Source organism: Xenopus laevis, chromosome 4L (genome assembly GCF_017654675.1).
Source record: "Xenopus laevis strain J_2021 chromosome 4L, Xenopus_laevis_v10.1, whole genome shotgun sequence".
Lineage (NCBI taxonomy): Eukaryota > Metazoa > Chordata > Amphibia > Anura > Pipidae > Xenopus > Xenopus laevis.
Window position 1 is genome coordinate 83,388,418 of NC_054377.1, and position 20,065 is coordinate 83,408,482.

At 42.7% G+C, this 20,065-nt stretch overlaps 1 protein-coding gene across 6 annotated transcripts in view; it reads left to right on the top strand.

Annotated features, from left to right (window-relative positions):
* c1orf84.L (chromosome 1 open reading frame 84 L homeolog) overlaps window positions 1–20,065 on the top strand; it is a 112,739-nt gene that overhangs the window by 59,350 nt on the left and 33,324 nt on the right. For 5 of the 6 annotated variants that reach the window (XM_018258299.2, XM_018258304.2, XM_018258303.2 and 2 more), the window contains 12 exons: window positions 6,366–6,635; window positions 7,122–7,260; window positions 7,468–7,584; window positions 7,818–7,881; window positions 8,073–8,258; window positions 8,771–9,022; window positions 9,915–10,125; window positions 10,357–10,428; window positions 10,815–10,953; window positions 12,176–12,278; window positions 14,644–14,770; window positions 15,425–15,580. In XM_018258299.2, coding sequence (XP_018113788.1) covers window positions 6,366–6,635; window positions 7,122–7,260; window positions 7,468–7,584; window positions 7,818–7,881; window positions 8,073–8,258; window positions 8,771–9,022; window positions 9,915–10,125; window positions 10,357–10,428; window positions 10,815–10,953; window positions 12,176–12,278; window positions 14,644–14,770; window positions 15,425–15,580 — 1,836 coding nt within the window. The remainder of the gene's footprint in view (window positions 1–6,365; window positions 6,636–7,121; window positions 7,261–7,467; window positions 7,585–7,817; window positions 7,882–8,072; window positions 8,259–8,770; window positions 9,023–9,914; window positions 10,126–10,356; window positions 10,429–10,814; window positions 10,954–12,175; window positions 12,279–14,643; window positions 14,771–15,424; window positions 15,581–20,065) is intronic. The other variant, XM_018258300.2, reaches the window with a different exon arrangement.

The following is a 20,065-nucleotide window of genomic DNA, read 5'->3' on the forward strand; positions in this document are numbered from 1 at the left end:
AAGGACTTGGTGGAGATGTGGACAGTTCCACACACCATGGATGCCCCAGTGTCTCGACTATCCAGAAACATGGCACTTCCAGTTACTGACGCATCGGCCTTTAGGGACCCAACAGGGTTTCGGGACCTTGATCGAGCCGTGGGAGCTCGATTCGGGTGTTTCCATGAGGTGTGGGTACGAGACGTGTCCGACACCTGGGTTCAAAGACCGGTCAGCGACTGCTACAGATTGGAATTTCAAGCCCCTCCAACACGGCAAAGCCTTTTTTGGGACCGTGCGGGGACTACAACAAGCAGGCGTAGTGGTGCCAGTTCCATCTGACCTGCGATTCTATTCCAATTTATTTATAGCACCAAAGAAGGACGGGTCTTTCCGCCCGGCGTTGGACTTGAAGATACTCTCGATTCCCCATGTGATTCATGAGAAAAGGGGAGTTTTTAGTGTCCCTGGACATCAAGGACACATACCTTCACATCCCCATTTGCCCAGGACACCACAGATTTCTGAGGTTTGCCTTCCTCCAGCAACATTACCAGTTTGTGGCCCTACCCTTCGGCCTCACGTCGGCACCAAGGGTTTTTACGAAGATAAATGCTTCAGGGGATTTTGATTATCCCTTACCTGGACGACATCCTGGTAAAGGCAGACTCCTTGTCGACGGCCAGGAAGACCGTAACCATCACTTTAGCAACCCTGGAAGCATTTGGGTGGATGATAAACTAGCAGTTGTCCTCACTAATCCCCAGCCAAGTCATGCAGTTCCTAGGGCTAGTGTTCAATACCAGCTCACAGAGAGTAATTCTTCTGAAAGATAGACAGTTGAGGCTCAGGAGCATGGTGACTTCTCCAGACCCGCACGCCTACAGTACCATTCTGTATGCAGGTTCTGGGGTTAATGGTGCCAGCAATGGAAGCTGTACCATGGACCCAGTATCACCTGCGACCTCTACAATTGTGCATTCTGCGCAGGTGGAAGTAGGGGTCTCTCGAGCAAACCATGGTTCTCGACAAAATAACACACGAGTCCTTAGACTGGTGGATAGACCCAGCAAGACTGGCTCGGGGAAGGTCACGGAAGATCCATAATGGATGCTGATAACAACCAACAGTCTGACCGGATGGGGGGCAAAGGATCATGGACTGGACAGAGTACCACGAGGTGGTGATAACAGCGATTCTCATCCCCGAAATCCTAAACTGGGAGGCAGATTATCTAAGTCGAAAATCACCTGGACCCAGGAGAATGGGAACTTCTACCAGAGGTTTTCACCCTATTGGTAGACAGGTAAGGACAGCCAGACATTGACCTGATCGTTTCTCACTGCAATGCAGAGGTTTCCAGGTTCCTATTTTGCTATCTGTCATGTACTTTGACACCAGGGGATGCTCAGGACCTCTACACTGAGTAGAGGACCCCCATAGGCATCCCCCTACGTGGGACCTGTCTCCAGGGTCTAAGTGCCTTGCCACAGACCACCCAGTCTAACTCAAGGTGGAGAGGAAGCTGGCTGGCGGACAGAGGAGAGGGATCTCAAGGACACGTGAGTATTCACCTTCCTCCCCTCTCTGGGAATTCCCCTTACCCCCCCCCCACTCGGAAGGGCTGCATTCCCCACCATCCGCTCCCACAGAGGCAGTGCCAAAAAGACGGGTCAGTCAACCCTGCCTAAACATGCGTCTACAACACTCCTCACCTATCTGCAGGAAGAAGTGGACGCACTAAGACCTGCTTACATTAGGAGCGGTGGTACAAGGCCACAGCCGCCTAAACTGTAATGACGTTGGGGCCGCACTGAGCGCTCCCACAGTCCTTGGTGCCTCACATTACAGTGTGCATCTGCTCTCTTGCGCGCTCCCCTGTTCTCACTCGTTTTCGCGCGCGACACTTTAGTGGCGGCCATTTTGGAAACTCACACCGGAGCTTCCCAGGCACATTCAGTGCCATGTTGTCAGCGGCTGCAGATCACAGTGGCGGTTCCTCACACAGGGCACCTGTGGCCACAATGAAAATTCTATCCTGTGCCAAATGTCGCAAATTTTTTTCAAAGGGGCTTAAAGAACCCCTATGTGGTAAATGCAAACCACCTGTACCGGACCCTGAATCCCAAGAACTTGCTCCCCCTCTGGTGGACCAGGCTATTCAAGGGGAACCATCCTCTCCTAGGAGGGATTCTCCACCACACAGAGCTCATACCACTCCAGAGTGGGGATCCCAGTTGGCCACCGGAATCCCTAAATTAGCTCACTCCTTGGACAAACTCCTTTCCCGACTTGATAATCCCAATGGAAGAGCCTCTAAACGTAGTGTCCCTTCTCCTTCAGAGGAAGGGAGCGACTCTCCTCCTAGGATTTTTTCTCCTTCACTAGACTAGGACAATGACTGTGATCGTTCCGAGGGGGAACTATCCTCAAATTCAGACCAAGAGGATGAAGACTCCCCCAGACTCTCCTCAGAGTGGATGCACTAATCGGCTCAGTCCTTGAGACACTTAATCTCCAGGAACTGGAAACCTCTTCCGATTCCTCCAAGAGTATCTTTAAACGCCGCAACAAGACATCACCAGTCTTCCCCTCCCACTCTCAACTTGATCAGATCATTCAACATTCATTACCTGAGAGACATTTCCAAGCAAACCGACATTTCCAGAAACTGTATCCCTTCCCAAAGGAGACTACAGAAAGATGGTCTTCTCCACCTTCAGTGGATGCTCCAGTATCCTGACTGTCTAAAAATACGGCTCTGCCTGTACCTGATGCTTCCTCCTTCAGGGTCTCGATGGACAAGGAGTTAGAGAGCCTCCTACGCTCCATTTTTTCTGCGTCTGGCACTTCTCTACGGCCTGTGTTAGCCATGGCATGGGTCAGCCGATTCTCTCATCTCCGGCATTTCTTCCGGAGTACCCCGTCACAAAGTTTCCCATTTGGGATTTACCAAATCAAGGAAGCAAACTAATTTTTGTGTGAAGCGTCCCTCGATGCAGGTCATCAGTAGAACTGCTCTCTCAGTGGCAGCTCGCAGATCACTTTGCATGAAACTGTGGTCAGCTCATCTTTCTTATAAAAAATCCTTGACCTCCATTCCATTTAAGGGCAAACTCCTTTTTGGCCCTGACTTAGATAAGATCATCAGCCAAGCAGCTGGTGGAAAAAGCACCTTGTCACCTCAACCAAAGGCGTGCTCTTCCTTTCGCAGGGGAAAATGTTTTCGTGGCTCACAAACCAAACATACAAGATCATCTCCTCCAAGACAGTCATTTGCTAATCAATGACGTTTCAGTAGCAAGCAAAAACCATCTTGGTAGAACCGAAAACACACCCCCAAGACAGGGTACAAGACCTCCTCAGCATGACGGCGACCTTCCGCCGGCAGCCACGTCGCCAATAAGGGGGAGGTTAGGGCATTTGCAGATACCTGGGTCACTCAAATCCAAGACCTTTGGATTCACAAAGTGGTAACTCGAGGTTATCACACAGAATTTGCCTCTACTCCTCCCCATCGGTTTTTCATGTCCAGGCTGCCACAGGAGCCAGAAAAACAATCAGCTTTTCTAGACGTTATTTCAACCTTCTCCTCGCAGAGGTGATCATACCCGTACCTGCCAGGGAATGTTTCAGAGGATACTATTCAAACCTCTTCGTAGTTACCAAAAAAGATAGGTCAATCCAGCCCATTCTGGACTACGAAGATTCAAAATGGAATCTCTCAGATCTGTCATCGCAGCCATGTCTCCGGGTCAGTTCCTAATCACTTGCTATAAAGGACGCATACCTACATCTGCCAATTTTCCCTGCACATCAGAAATACTTACGATTTGCCTTCCAGAATCTCCACTACCAGTTCACGAGCCTTCCATTAGGACTAATGTCGGCACCTCTGGTCTTTACCAAGATCATGGCTGCAGCGACAGCAGTGATCCGCACTGCAGGGATTTCCATTACTCCGTACCTGGACGACATACTGAACAAAGCTCCCTCCGTCTCGGAAGCACAGAGAATGCTCGAGACAACCATGGACTGGCTGCAGGAGCTGGGCTGGGTTCTAAACCTGGCAAAAATCGTCCCTGCCGCCCAGTCAGTGCATGACTTTCCACGGCATGCAATTCAACACTCAGACACCAGACACAGAGGATCTATCTACCTCAAGTGAAGATCAGCCTCCTTCAAACACTAGTGAGGTTGCTTCTACAGAAGCCACTACACACGGTCAAGTTCTGCATGAAAGTCCTGGGAGTCATGGTTTCCACCATTGAAGCAGTCCCATTCCCTCAATTCCACCTCAGAGAGCTCCAGTGGAACATCCTGAGGGGCTGGAAGAGGAAATCCCTACTTCAGGAGCTTCGCCTCTCTCACAAGACGAGGACCTCCCTTCTGTGGTGGCTACACTCCACCCACCTGTCGGCAGGCAGGACTCTAGGGGACCCTCAGTGTAGCATCCTCACAACAGATGCCAGTCTGTCTGGTTGGGGAGCAGTGCTCAAGGCTCGCACAGCGCAGGGTCAATGGAACGCTCGAGAAAAGAAGTTACAACCTTCTCGAGATTCGAGCGAGTGGTCACTGAAAGACGAGATTTATCGAGAGATAACAGAGATGTGGGGCATTCCGGAAGTGGACCTCGTGGCAACTCTGCACAATCGGAAGGTACCAGCATTTCTAGCTCACTGCAGAGACCCTCTAGCCATGGACGCCTAAGCGCTCACAGCCAGGTGGCACTTTTATCTGGCGTACGCCTTTCCACTTCTACCCAGGATACTCAAAAAGCTGCAACGAGAACAGACCACACTCATCCTCATAGCACCAAGATGGCCTCGGCGCTCTTGGTTCACAGATCTTCTCAACCTGTCAGTGGAAGAGCCTTGGACCCTGCCACTGCTTCCAGACCATCTAACCCAAGGTCCAATTCAACACCCAAACCCAAAAATCTCAATTTGACCTCGTGGCTCTTGAGGGACAGGAGAGGCTAACCTTGTTGATGGTGGCCCCCTTTTGGTCCTGACAGAGGGAGATTGTTTTCGACTTCTGACATGGCCAAACCTGCTGCGCCAAGGTCCTATTCTGTACCACAATCCCGCCCGGCTGTCTTTGATGGCTTGGCTGTTGAGACGGCCATCCTGAAGGGTAAGGAATTCTCTGATAAGGTTGTGGAGACCATGATTAGGGCCAGAAAGCCCGTATTGGCTAAGGCCTATTACAGAGTCTGGAAGGCGTACAAGGTGTGGTGCGACAAGCATCAGCCAACTTTTTATCAACTGAAGATTTTCAACGTGTTGCAATTCCTGCAACAGGGATTGGACGGAGGACTAAAGCTCTCTCTTAACTAAAGGTTCATGTCTCCACCTTATCGGTGTTATTCCAGGAACATTTCTCCAGCCCATGTCACTCCCTTATTTTGTCAACCTTTACCATCATGGGACCTTAACCTGGTTCTTAAAGAGACAAAAGAAATTAACCTTTTTTTATATCCATCATAACATTATCTTTAAATGATATTTATAATTTTGCCATAAAAGTATTTGCCTGATCAATGTGACCTATATGTAACTTTTAATGTAGATTAATATTTTGAAAAGAAAACTTTTATTGTCGGTTTCACTACCGGTACCACGGTATCACTAAGTACAAAAATTACATACACTTGCATATTTACTGGAATCATTTAGACAGGGCTCTAAACGTTTTGAAATTGGCCTCAGGTGTGCACCCACAACCCCCTCAGTTTTGTATTGGTATCACTTTAAGACTTTGCAGGAAGCTTCTTTTGAGCCTCTGAGTTCAATTGACTTATGTTGGCTGACGTGGAAGGTGGTTTTCCTATTACATGTCTTCCACATGTACTGTGCCTGGGTAAGGGCTACTATCCCCTTGAAACTGTGTCATGACCAATGTCGGCGTTCTGCGTTTTTGTCTGCATTAATTTAATTCTTCTTGTCTCTGTTTCTCTATTTGTGTCTCTTTTTTTTTCTTCTTCCTGATCTATGGACCAATTCAGCGTTAGTCTTGTAACTTAGTCTCACTCATGATGAGACTAACATTCTATTTGCTGTTTGAACCTCTGCCCACTCTTCTTAAGATCCAGAGTTCTGGAACTGATCTCTAGTACTAGGACCAACTCAGGACATTCTATGGCAGATCCAGGACTGCACAAGTCTTGAAAATTTTGACTGTTTTGAGGAAATTGCTCCAGTGGTCCACAACACCCCAAAGCCTGTTATATTCTCCCCCAAATTTTCTCCAACCTTAATAAATATTGCCATTTTGTTCTACCATAAAGCTAATAAGTTCCAGTACAAGATGCTAGAGATCAAATTAAGCACGTGCCTGCTACTTTTGTTTCAGATGCAGTTTAAATGAAATTGCTTACTTTGCAGGTAATACATCAATGGAAGGTATAACAACAGAGAGTGACCCAGACCTGGAAGTTGAGTATCGAGAGCATTCTGATAATGCAGACTCAATGTCTGAATCAGAGACCGTGAACCAAGACGAGGACTCTTTTAGTGTTCTAGGAGGAGAGTCACTGAATGGACAAGATGTCTCTGAGCATGAGATGCCTCCTCTTTTTTTGCACCTCATATGCTCAGTGTCTCACAAAAACCAGCATGGATCTATGCCTGTTTTGACACTACCCACATGTCTAGGTAAGTTGGTGCTTTTGAATCTTTCCACTCACCAGGACCAAACCATGACAAGAATTCGCTGCTTTATGAAGGTGATTGATCTGTAATCTATATTAATATATTGATAATAAGTAATTAAAGGTTACATTTTAGGACAAGTGCACTGTTTTGTTACTGTTGAGACAGATACTAATTCTTTGCAGGGTTATTTGAAGGATGGAAACTTTGTTCTAAGTATTTAAACAAAACACTATTATTATATGTACACATAAAAATAACAAATTACACATAATATTCTGAACTTTAGACAATTATTTGTATTGGAGAATAACTAAGTGAGTTTGGTAGGGATTTTTAGATCCAGATTATTAAAATGCCCCAAGGCCAGGTGGGGGAGCATGCAAAATTCACCTTGAAACAAAACCTTTTACTTATAAAGAAGTAATTGGTGTGTCAAATGTATCATTTTCGCTATTCCTCAAAAATATGTTTAATGATGTTGTTCAGGTGAAGTTATAAGCTGTCTTGAGAACAGAGAATCACTTAAGAGCATTGCCTTGGAAGATCTAAATGTGATGCTGGATATTTATGTGCTTACATTACCACTTGAGTTTGATGGAGTTAATGAAGAATCACAGCACACTCGGTAAGGTCTTTTTATTCCTCTCCTTTTTCCCCAATGTTATTAAAAGTGTTCAGTTTATCATTTTCATGCTCAGTATATCTTACAGATCAGCATATAGTGATATGTCTTTTTCCAATCACTCCTTTAAATATGTCATTTCTGATTTACTGTTCATTTGGTGAAAGTTATTCTTAATTTCACTATTTTATAACATTCTTTCATGTGCAGGTACACCTCAGAGAGCAGTGTGTCCTTTCCACGCTCCCCCGGGCAGCCATCTTCATATCGTTCTGATGAGGAGATGCCTCCTGCACTTGAGCGCTTTCCTTCCAATGTGGATCAAAGGTAGCCAGAACAGAGTCCTTTAGCAGACTTTTATGTTTTGAAACTACAGAGGTGTACATCATGTCATGCTTTTTCAATTATATTTGTGCTTGTGCATGAACTCTGTGGTTGAGACAGTGGGGCACACAGGGCAAATTTGCCCCGGTGCAGTAACCCATAACAACCATTCAGAGGTATGTAAACCATTAGTTACTATTGTCTCCAGAAATGTTTGTTGCTCCTTTGCCCCACAGATACTCTGCCCTCTCCAGGCTTCCTGTAGAACACCGGCAGGCAATTGAGGTTACAATGAATGAGGTACATTCTTTATACTTATACTTCAGCTGTAATTTCAACTAGCTATTCTGAGTCTTTTTAGCTGTTGCATAACTTTGCACTTTATACATATAGCTCTAGTAGCTTCTTGAGGTTGTTAAATATTCTGGCTTTGCAACAAAATGACTTTCACGCCTCTCTGTTCTTTCACTGTTGTTGCCTTTATGTTTTAGATCCGATGGCTTCTTGAGGACGAGCTGGTGTCTGCCCTTCGTCATTCACGTGTCATCAGTAGGTCTGTCTTGAAGAAAGTTGTTTCTCATATCTGTGAGTCAGAGGGAAGGCCACATTGCTACAGAGAACTTGTGCAGCTTCAGTTTGTCTTTGGACCAGAACATTCCCTACAGAAGTTTAAAGAGGTAAATCCTTGACTTTGCTTTTTAGTATTTGATAGATATAGTTTGTATATATATAGTTTTCACTCCAGGACTTTACCTTTTTCCATCAAAACCCTCCATTATGTTTACAGTCCAGTGGACAATGGAGGCCTTTATTGTGAGCCACTAGGTCCTATAGATACCAGAGTTTCTATTAAAATTCTTGTGACTTTGGCAGAAAGATTTACTTCCTAATCTGTGAATCCATGGTGCAAACCAAAAGTAATTATATTTCAGTATTTATGGCATTATTAGCCATTTGAGCACTATCTCATTGGCTGATACCAGGTATACGTTTAGAAAAGGGTCATTGGTTGTCTCTGATTCAAACCAGGGTCAGAAGGGATATTTAAAATACTCCTGGTCTTGTTGGGGATGCCTTTACCTGTGGCACAGCCTGTGTCTTTCCTACTTTTTCTGCATTCCATTTTTCAAAATCTTTTTCTTTGTTTATATTTTATTTCAGCAGTATTTTATTCCCTCTTTTTTTAAAGGAATTCCGTCATATCTCTATTCCTGGATACCAGCTTAATGAGGAAGAAGAAGACTATTATTATGTTTCATTAAGTCGTCTTCATGCTCATCTTGTTGAAAACACTACCTCTGGAAATGCTACTACTCAGGCTGAGACAGCCTCTACTGACAGGAAGCAATGGCAGGACCCTGAAGCCAGCACAGCTACTGAAAGTGTGGAGGAAGACATTGGACCAAAAATACAATACAAGGAATGTCATGCAGAAGATAAGGTAAGTATATTAGAAAGAAACTATTACCAGGGCCACCAGCAGTTGCATAATATTTTTCCACTGCAGTTACATCCCTGAATTGAAGTTGCATACCTCAGATATTTGAACAATGACAATAGTGGCACTGCAGATCTTATTTAGTTTAAATCTCTGCCTTTTTTGCCGTAAGTTTTGAATACTTGAGCTCCAGGATGAACATTTACTTTGTTTTCAGCCAAGGGATGACTTTCCATGTAAACTTTTGTATTTGGTTTTTGAATACACGCACGAATGTTAAAATACAGATGAAGCCACTTGGATTTGTGTGTTAAATGCGTTATGACTCAAAATTAACTGAAGAAACTGTGTTATCTAAAGTCATCTTAACTCGTTTAATACATTTAACCTTTTCATTAGCATATCAAAGCACAATTGTTCACAGTGGTGAATGCTTTAATAAGATGGGATGCTTTGTTAAATGGTATAAGTGGGATATCTGGGTTTAGTTATTCTGTGTCAAGCACACAAACCTAAGTGGCTTCATCTGTAATGTGAGCATCTCGGGCTAAACTAATGGAAACTTCTGTACTAATGGCAAGTTAAACAACTCCATGGTAATATGTCAATGTATCAGACAGGGACCAACAGAGGAGAATTCTGTTGTGATATGGATGACCACATTTATGTACTTAAGAATTGGAAACAAAAAGGCACCTGGTGTTGGGATAATATGGGAATCTAGTGAGAACTCCCATAGGTTTAGAAGATTAATGGCATGCTTAAAAAAACTTCACTCATGGAAATGTATCTATGAATGTTATTGGCTCTCTAATCATGAACAACCATCAAATGTGTTCCTTTCTCTGACAGGTTTGTTAACTCACAACTATTGATCTCTATATTTCTCTTAAAGATATCTGAGCCCTCTGCTGAATGGGGAATGACAACCTTGGATGTCTCTGAAAGTGACGTGTCTTCAGAGGTATCTGGAGTTTTTACCCTGGAACAGGGTAACAGAATTCAAGTGGAAGCTTCTCCCAGTGAAAGAGTGCCTACACCACCCAAAACATCATCTAGTGTCAGTCTCCCTGAGTCTGTGCAGTCTGGCAACATGAACAGTACAGGTATTTAAATTTTCCTTCCTTCTTGTACCTCCCCCTTTTTTTCTTTTTTTTATATTCACTTGCATGATCCTTTTTAATACCTGTATTTTTTCAGTATTGCTTTTTATTAAATATGACTTCCATACATCTATTTTGATCTAAATGTCGTTTTCCTTCACGTCTATAAATTAAGTTGATGCTCAAATGCTATTCTGTAAATTTTATTATTTTGTTTTCCTCTTCCAACATTAGCATCCCGCCAAAGACCCAGCCGTGTCCAGAGTTTAGTCTCAAGTCATGGCAGTATAGAATCTGATCACCTGGGTGAGAGAGACTAATCTACTGAACAAAAATATATGTGTGTGGTGCAGTCATTGTACATTGTCAGCATTGGCAAGTGTGTGTTCATGTAGCAAAAGAGAAAAGTAAATATAACACATTCTACAAGCCATTCATTGTGAAAATTTTTGTTCTGATGTTGGCTTCATACCAGCATGCATAGACAGGATACTAAATATAAAGTTAATACATGCATACAGCTTGACTTGCCAACATTTATTTGAAGCAGTATTTCAGGGCCTATCAAATGGTCCACAAGGTCTGAAAAGTTCTACTTTTCCCAATCTAATCTAACTGAATTAAGCAAGGTACCTGTGTTGCAGTTGCAGTACAGTATGTATACGGTATGCAACTAATATCTCTACCTACAGGATACGACGGTGGAAGCAGTGACTCAGAATGTGAGGATGCGCTAATAAGTGAGCAGGATTCACGTTGCCCATTGATGCCATATTTTTGGCTCATTGTGAAGATTCACCAGGACAGAATTGAAGTCTGTACTCATGCCAGGTATCTCATTTAAAACGTTGCATAACTCTTTGATAAATTAGTTTATCAACTTGAGTTTTAATGGACTTAGTGAGAACTATAATGAACTTACAGCAGTGATGACATACACTGACTTGTACCCCTGGCTGTAGTGCCTGCCAGATCACTATTCCTATTCAGAAAAATAGGAAGCTTCTGTCAACTGGGAAGAGAATTTTGATCACTGTGAATATTAAAACAACCTATTTGCCATTTTTCATATCCTCAGCCATTTTGGCGAGAAACCCAGATGATTTTGTGTCATCCCACACACACAAGTTCCATAAAAAAAATCATATGGTTTTCAAATCTCGTGGTAGTGAAGACACCTGTGAGTAGGATTTTTATTTTATTTGTCAGTCAGACATGCACAGTGGAGAGATTGCAACCTCATGTAACTGAATCTGAATGATTTTTGGCAGCACCCCTTTAAGGTCCAGAAAAATGGATGGTTTACTGTTTTTTATGAAATGCCATAGAGATCTTTTCAGAGTGTTTACAGGAGTCAGTGTAAAACATATGCAGCAAGCGGCACCAGACTTCAAGGCATAGTCCCTGCCTACGTTTGCCCCAATTTAATCCCTGCTTTCCTTGTTACATCACCTTTATCCTTCTTTGCAAAAGTATCTAAGCACATCTGCCATTTAAACCTAACAAATTCAAGTCCTACCGTACTTAGTCATGCGTCTTTACATCCAGTCCTCTCTGTTGCATTGAATCTACTTTTATTCTACTGTTGAAGTAGCAGCCATGAGCAACACATGTGCTCCCCTTTCCACTGAAATATTTGGTGCATAGGGAGCATGCACAGGGTTAATAGGGTAGGTCCACACTTAATCGTCAAGATCTACCCCACACATACCAGCTAGAACAGCAGCACTCATTTTTACCTGATTGGACCAACTACTTGACACACATCTGCTGTATCTGCAACCCTTCCTGCTATCTGCTGTTGGAGACTTAAAATGACTTGGTCAATCATACAGTGTTAGGTGTATGTAGCAAGTGTGGCAGAGAAGCCTACTTTGAGACTTGACTACAACCTTGCCCACATCTGCAATTCTGCTCTGCAAATGTCCACATTTTTGCTTGGAACCCCCAATTCCCAACCCACTGCAGGACCATGTGAGGCTAATGGACAAATCATATATGGAGGATATGTTATAATGTTGTTCTTTACAATTGGATCGTTTTCTAATTACAGTACTGACCCTGCTCCAGAAGGGGGGGAGGAAATAAGAGAAAGCTTACGTCTGCATCAGTTTGTGGTGAGGAAAGTAGGAGAAATCTGTCGGGTTGTTAACCAGGTAACTTATAATCTTATGTACCTTTTCAGAGCAGTAACAAAGTGGTGATCATGTGCTCTTAAATGTACAAATACACATTTACTTTTTTCTACTACTTTTACTGACTAGTTTACTGCACCAAACACAGGTTATGTTTTTAAAAGAAAAGCTAAAAATATGCAGCTAAACCTATTTCCATTAGAACAGATAACAAAGAAAAAAAGAAACCATTAATATTGATTAATAATTGATTAAAAAATTATAATAACACACACATTAAGTTTAAGCGATGAATTTCCTGGAATAGGCAATCCAGAGTTACATTTTGCTTGGGGCAAAGCAACAAGAAAAGCCTCAAACAGACAAAAAAGTGTGCACAGATGTACCTTATTGGTATAATTGTCTGAGTATTGTTTAGTGCTAAAGTGAAACATAGGAGCGTAAATTTGTTAACCCAGTGGATGCAAAGTCCAGGTTATGAGAAAATTATATTTTAAATTACATTATTCTAGTCTTTGTATTGGTCATCCACCAAACTTTTCTGTCCTTGCAATAAGAGAATCACAGAAAAGAAAGCTAAAAGACTGAGTATAGTTGTACCATCTGCAGGGAGAAGTAAATTTTGCAAGTACCTGGAAAGGTTTGGAAACTGGAAAATTAAATATTAATATTTTTTATATATAATTAATATTAAATGCATGTAAAATTCCATAGCCCTTTCCTTGCTGTAATCTGATCACCTGTGTGTTTTTGAATACAGAGAAACACTGTATGCTGGCTCTCTAGCCCAACCACTACCTTACATGGGAAACTTGGAAGCTGCTACACAATTCAGACAGCCAGGGTTTAGGCTAAATCTGGTGACATAAATAATTTTTTTCTTTATTTTTTACCTCCAGCTATTGTGCAGAATTAACCATTGACCCTGCAGTTTAGCTGCTTTTTGGCAGTCTGCGCATTTTATATGTTTATTTTTTAATTTTTTGAGTGGGGTTTGCTAGCTTTGTATGAATAGACTTTTTATTTGTTTGTGTCTTACGCTAATGCCAGATAGTGGCTAAAATCAGCCCTCTGAAATATGCATGCCGGAAATCAGTTTCCTCTTCTGCCTGCATCTGGAACCATTGTGTCAGCTTGGGTGCAGGCACACGGGGCTGATTTTGCCGAAGAAAGGCAAGAGTTTGCATTCTTTACGCCAAAATCAACCATTTGTACCTGCACCCAAGCCGACGCAAAGCTTCCAGTTGCCAGGAGAAGAGGCTAATGCCCCCACATTGCATTAGCCTTTGGAAACCTTATTTAGAATTACAGATTTGTAGCATATATTTGTTAATTTTGCACTCTTGTGACAGCTCTGGTAAATTATAGAAAAGTGGATTCAGCCTTTTCTCTATAGTCACATGGGAACATAAAATGTGCCTCTTGGAAACAATGCTTTATGTAAGTTTCAGTGGTTGGAAGGTGGATTCTTTTTCACAGTATTGTGTAGCTTGCCTTGTTGACTACATTTTGTTATGAGCTGCAGTTTTTTGTTGTTTTTTATGATGTAACCTCTACCAACAGAATATTACCTGCAGTAAACAATTCCATTCTCCAGGTGAATGCCTAATGTAATGAGCTAAACAACGCTTTGCAGTACAGTAGAACTAATTAAACTATAGCAGATATATGTCTGGGCAATTGCTATAGCAGCAGATGATGTATAATTATGGATGATTTTGAGCATCTAATAATTGCAGATGCCTAAAAGCCCAATATTGGCCCATGAGCCATATCCTTTACACCATAGCAAGAATCTGCAAATATGTATTCAAGATTTTCTATTTTAAAAGTAAAAATCAAGATACTTTTTTTTTTAGTTTTTAAAGAGGTTGTTTACCTTTGAGGTAACTTTTAATATTATGTAGAGAATGATATTCTGAGACAATTTGCAATTGCTTTTAAGTTTTTATTATTTAAGGTTTTTGAGTTATTTTGCTTTTTATTCACCAACTCTTCAATTTTAAGCAATCTGGTTGCTAGGGTGCAACTTCCCCATGCAACCATGCATTAAATTTAAATAAGAGTCTGGAATATGAATAGGAGAGGAGCTGAATAGAAAGATAGATGAGGAATACCAAGTAGCAATAACTATACATTTATAGCCTTACAGAACATTTGCTTTTTAGAAGGGGTCAGCGACACCCATTTGAAACCTGCAAAGAGTCAGAAGAAAAAGGCAAATAACTATAAAACTATGAAAAACAAATATTGAAAACCAATTTAAAATCTGCTTAGAATTGGCCATTCTATATCATATTAAAAGTTACCTTAAAGGTGAACCACTTTAATTATTGTTCAACGTATCAGCAAAAACCATATCCATGTTTTTAATTTTGCAACCCAGCGATTGCTGCTGCAGGATCTCCATGATACCCATTTGTGCAACACTCTGTTGGTTGCCGAGAGTGAAGAGGACATTTGGAAGAGTGAAAGCCCTTATGCCACTTATCGACGTACCCTTGTTAATGAAGGTGAAAATTATGTTGTCTTTTGTATTATGAAACAGCGGTCCCAAGGGTAAGAGCAATTTGGGGAAATTTAATAAAAGCATAAGGAGAAAGATTGTAAGACATGTATTACTTTACTGGTATATGGTACAGACCTTTTGTGTTTGTAGGCATCATCATCATCATCATTTATTTTTATAGCGCTGTCCAGGGGTGCTTCGCCAATGAGGCCAGTTGAGGCTGTCGCCTCAGGTGGCAGCGCCCCACTAGGTACTGGGGGCAGCAAAAATGCTGCTCCTGGTACTTTAAGAGCGAATTTCCGGGGGAGGGGGGGCAGCAGCAACTGCTGCTGCCTCAGGCGGCGGAGGGGCCAGGATCGCCCCTGGCGCTGTCAAGATACGCAGTGCTTTTAGGCAGAGGATAGACATTAGACATAGATAAGTGTACTATGTATCTTTGCAGTGTTCACTGGACTTTTTTTTTTTTTTATTAACTTTCATAGAAAATAGATAATTTGTAAGGTAATTGTCCCTCAATTGGTGAACTTCCATAATAAAGTGTTAAGCATCACAAAGTTGTAGCAACATATGTTCTAAGTATGTGATTTCACCTATAAACTAGAATTTTTCTTTTCTACATTAAATTTGCAAAATTACAAAAAAACATGATTTTCCCCAGCAGATTACAGTGGGGAAGATAGCTACCAGCCAAGAGATTATCTTGCAGCCACCATGCACTTTATTCCTGGACATTTTGCTTGTGATGTGGTGTGGAGCACAGTCATCCAAATTCATCCGCGTCTCAAGATGGGACCCAGTATGGGTGTATCCAGAGGTAATTACAAGAAACAGCACTATTGAACTTGTTAGTAAGTAGGCTTAATCAATTTGGTTACATGGTAAGAGAAAAAAAAAAAAGCTAAGATAATACAGTTACAGTGAAAACAGATATATGTCTGGTCACTGTGTTGGAATGGCACATGGTCTGCAAATTGACAAGGTTGTTCTGGATATTCATGCCAGATGCTTATGTTACTGATTCTGGAGGCATCTTCTGATACTTGACTGCTCTGTTTCCAATTCCTGCTATTAGCAGTGTAAAACTGATATGATTAAGTGGCCCATATTTAGGTGAGAATTTGTACATAACTAACATAACCGTGTATTATGTCAACTTCAGATTGAGTGGTGTGGTGACTGCTGCCATTAGCCTTTTAAAGCAGTAGGAAAAGGCATTTTCCTAGTCACCCCTGGCCAGCATTCACCAATGGTTTAACCTCCATCCAGACCAATGGACAGGACCTCCCACTAACAAGTTAAAATGATAGCCACACCCATACTTACTCGTCTTTTTTCGTCCTGTCCAGAGGCCGATGGATGGAAACAGCAGGCAGGGGTCAAGACCCTGTAAGTTCCCAGCGTGGGGGGGCCCTCAAAGTATCCATTGAGGGCTAAGCTGTACCTCCCGCTATGCGGGTCAGGAAGGCGATGCTGCAATCTCTGTGCGCAAGAGGTCTGTGTACTGTGAGCGATAAACCGGAAGTGACGTCAGCGTTTCCGTTAGTGTGAGTATGGAACGGACGGAGAAGTCGCGTGCATACCTTGGGAAGGAGTGACTGCATCGGTAGTCACAGAGCAAGGTAGGCAGGGTCGCTCGGTCATCCTGATTGAGGGGATTGGCGTTAGGGCGAGATTACATGCTACGAAACCGGAAGTGCAAAAGACGCCATTTTGGATAAGGGCAAAAAGCGCGTCTACTCGCAGCATCATAATGAAACACGGAAGTGTTTCTTTTGGTGCCAAAACTGCAATAGTATGGCGTGGAGTCCCGGAACAGGCATTTAATAAGGTTGTAACCCATATATATTGGGTAAATTTTTAGCATGCTTGTGGAGTTGTTGCCAATATAAGGAGACAGTACTTCCTGTCTGTGCCTTTCGTTTGCTGCTGTGATCCTGTCACTGTGTGATACAGTCCAGTGGATAGCTCAAGCATGGATACTGCTGTACCGGGCAAAACACCTCACCCCAAGGGGAAAAGGTTAGATTATGCTTTTTGAAAAAAAAAAAAAAACCCTCAGGTTTTATATGATCTTAATTCTATTTATTGTATTATGCAGCCTTCCTGCCACAGAGAATAAAGATAAAACCCCTGAGAAGACGACTGTTTTACAGACTCAGGAAGATCGAACACCTTCATGCTCTCAGGAGAGTCAGGCTTTTACGGATTCCATAGCAGCTGTTATAAAACAGGCAGTAGTGCAAGGATTTCAAGAAGTGGCTAGTTCCAGGATAAGGCCAAGGCATGCATACTCAAGACAGACAGACTCTCTGTCGGAGGTCTCTGAAGGGGAACTTTCAGATATTTCAGTCTTTCACTCTCCATTAGGCTCAGAAGAAGGGGAAGTTGACTCGGACGAGGAGTCAAATTTTGATTTATCCATAGTAGATCCATTAATTAAGGCAATCCGTCAAACTTTGGCATTTCCCACAGAGCCTTCTAAGCTATCTTCTGCAGACAAGCTTTTTCCTTTGTTAAAGAAAAAATCACTGTGCTTTCCAGTACATGCTTCCATAAAAGAGATAATAACTACAGAATGGAAGAAAACAGAGAAGAGGCCACAGACGGCTGGGAAATTCCTAAAGAAGTATCCTTTTGATGATGAGGAGGCCAAATTTTGGGATTCTCCTCCCAAGGTTGATGCAGCCGTGGTAAGGCTTGCTAAGAAGACAACGTTACCTGTGGACGATGCAGCAGTATTCAGAGAACCGATGGAAAAAAAGATGGAATTCAATTTAAAGAAATCTTTTGCAGCTGCAGGAGCGGCTTGCAGGCCAGCGGTAGCATTAACTTCTGTGTCTCGAGCAGTGAAAGTATGGCTTCTGAATATCGAAGATGCAATTTCGTCTAATGTTAAAAGGCCTAAATTGTTAGAGATGCTGTCAGACTGCAAATCAGTGATTGACTTTATGTCGGAAGCTTCAGTAGACTTGGTGCATTTTATGGCCAGATCCATGGCACTCTCAGTGGCAGCAAGGAGAGCATTGTGGCTGAAGCCTTGGGCAGCGGATGTAGCTTCAAAAACAAATCTATGCCAACTTCCCTTTGAGGGGGATATGCTTTTTGGTGAGAAGTTAGATGCCATTATCAAGAAAGTCTCAGGAGGGAAAAGTGTGTTTCTTCCCCAGGAGAGGAGAAGTAAGAGAGGCAGATATGACACATCATATTCCAGAGACAAAGACAGGCCTTTTAAATCTTCAAGCAATATAGACCTGGAAAAGAATACACAAGGCAGTCATCCTGGAGATCGGGACGTCCAGGTTCCAGGGGTAATCTGAAAAGATCGAGTTTTTTCTCTTCCTCCTCTTCCACAGCACAGCAACAATGAGGATACCTTGGCTCAGGCGGAAGTAGGTGGCAGACTGAATCTGTTCACTCAAGTCTGGGCCAGAACTATACAAGATCGATGGGTGTTCAAGACAATTCAAGAAGGTTTTCGTTTGGAGTTCGAAAGAGTCCCAAGAAGGGATTATTTCCTAGTTTCTTTGTTCCGGAATTCAGAAGAGAGTCAAGGTCTGGTTCAGGAGTATATGAATCAGTTACTCATCTCAAATGTAATAGAAGTAGTCCCGTCTCAAGAAAGGGGAAAGGGATTTTACTCAAGGGTATTCTTAGTAAAGAAAGCATTAAGACCGGTGTTAGATTTGAGAAAACTAAACAAGTTCTTAGTAAAGAAAAAATTCAAGATGGAGTCCTTAGCTTCCATCATTCAGGCCATCTCAGTCGGAGACTGGCTAACAAACATAGACTTAAGAGATGCATATTTCCACGTGCCGGTCTGCCCAGAACACAGGAAATATCTACGCTTCGCAGTAGGAGAGGTTCAGGTGCAATTCAGATGCCTTCCATTCGGGTTGTCACAATCCCCGAGAGTTTTTACAAAAGTCCTCGTTACCATCATAGCAGAATTGAGGAAGGAAGGAATAGCAATTTTTCATTATCTCGACGACATCCTAGTGGCCGCAAAGTCAAGGGCGGAAGCAGAACGGCATACAGCACGAGTATTAGAAGTTCTGCAAACACACGGGTGGATCGTCAACATAGAAAAGAGTCAGCTAATTCCGTCCAGATCATTGCCCTTTCTGGGAGCATATTTCCAGACACAGGAGAATTTGGTAAGCCTTCCAATTCAAAAACAGCAGAAGATACCACAGGCAGTCGAAGACTTCAGAAGCCGTGCATCAGTGACAGTTCATCATTGTCTGAAAATTCTGGGCTTGATGTCTTCAACAATACAAGTAATAAAATGGGCAAGATGGCACATGAGAGACCTACAAAATTTCCTACTAAGAAAAGTAAGAAGTCCACAGGAGAATATGCACAAGAGGCTAAAGTTGCCGCAGGAAATAATACGCAGCCTGGATTGGTGGTGCGTACAAGAAAATTTGATGAAAGGAACACAGCTGGAAGAACCAATATGGGCGGTGCTAACAACAGACGCGTCAGGTTCCGGCTGGGGAGCCCATTTTGGAGAACATTTCGCCCAGGGGTCATGGGAGATGAAACAGACGCCTTCGAATGTTCTCGAACTAAGAGCAATAAGAAAAGCTCTATTGGCTCTTTCAGAAGTTCTAAAAGGAAAAAGTGTAAGAGTAATGTCAGGCAATGTCACGGCAGTCGCATATGTGCAGAAGCAGGGAGGCACCAGAAGTATGACATTGTTGCGAGAATCCATTCCGATATTTCAGTGGGCAGAAAGGTGGCTAGAAAATCTGTCAGCAATACACCTTCCAGGAAAAGAAAATGTAAGAGATTTTTTGAGTCGAGTCACCTTAGACCCCGGGGAGTGGAGTCTTCACGAAAATATCTTTCAAGAATTGGCAAACGCATGGGGCATGCCGGAAGTAGATGCTATGGCTTCGGTCCAAAACAGAAAATGCAAAAATTTCTACGCGAGATACCCCTGCTACGAAGCACTGGCCATAGACGGTCTAAGTCAAGATTGGTCCAGGGGACTCATATATGTCTTTCCCCCAATTCCTCTTATTTGGAAAGTGTTGAAGAAAGTGGATCGGGAGGCAGTCGATGCAATAGTACTTATTCCCTTTTGGCCAAGAAGACCTTGGTTTCCTCTGCTTCACAAACTTGCCATAGAAGGTCCCAAGAAAATTTCAAAATTCCCAGGGTGGTTATCCCAGGGAATGTTCCTCTACCAGGAGAAGGATCACCTATCCTTGATGGCATGGAGGTTGAAAAAGAGGAGATTGTGGATTTTCTCCTGAAATCAAGGAAATATTCCACTTCATCTCAGTACTATAAG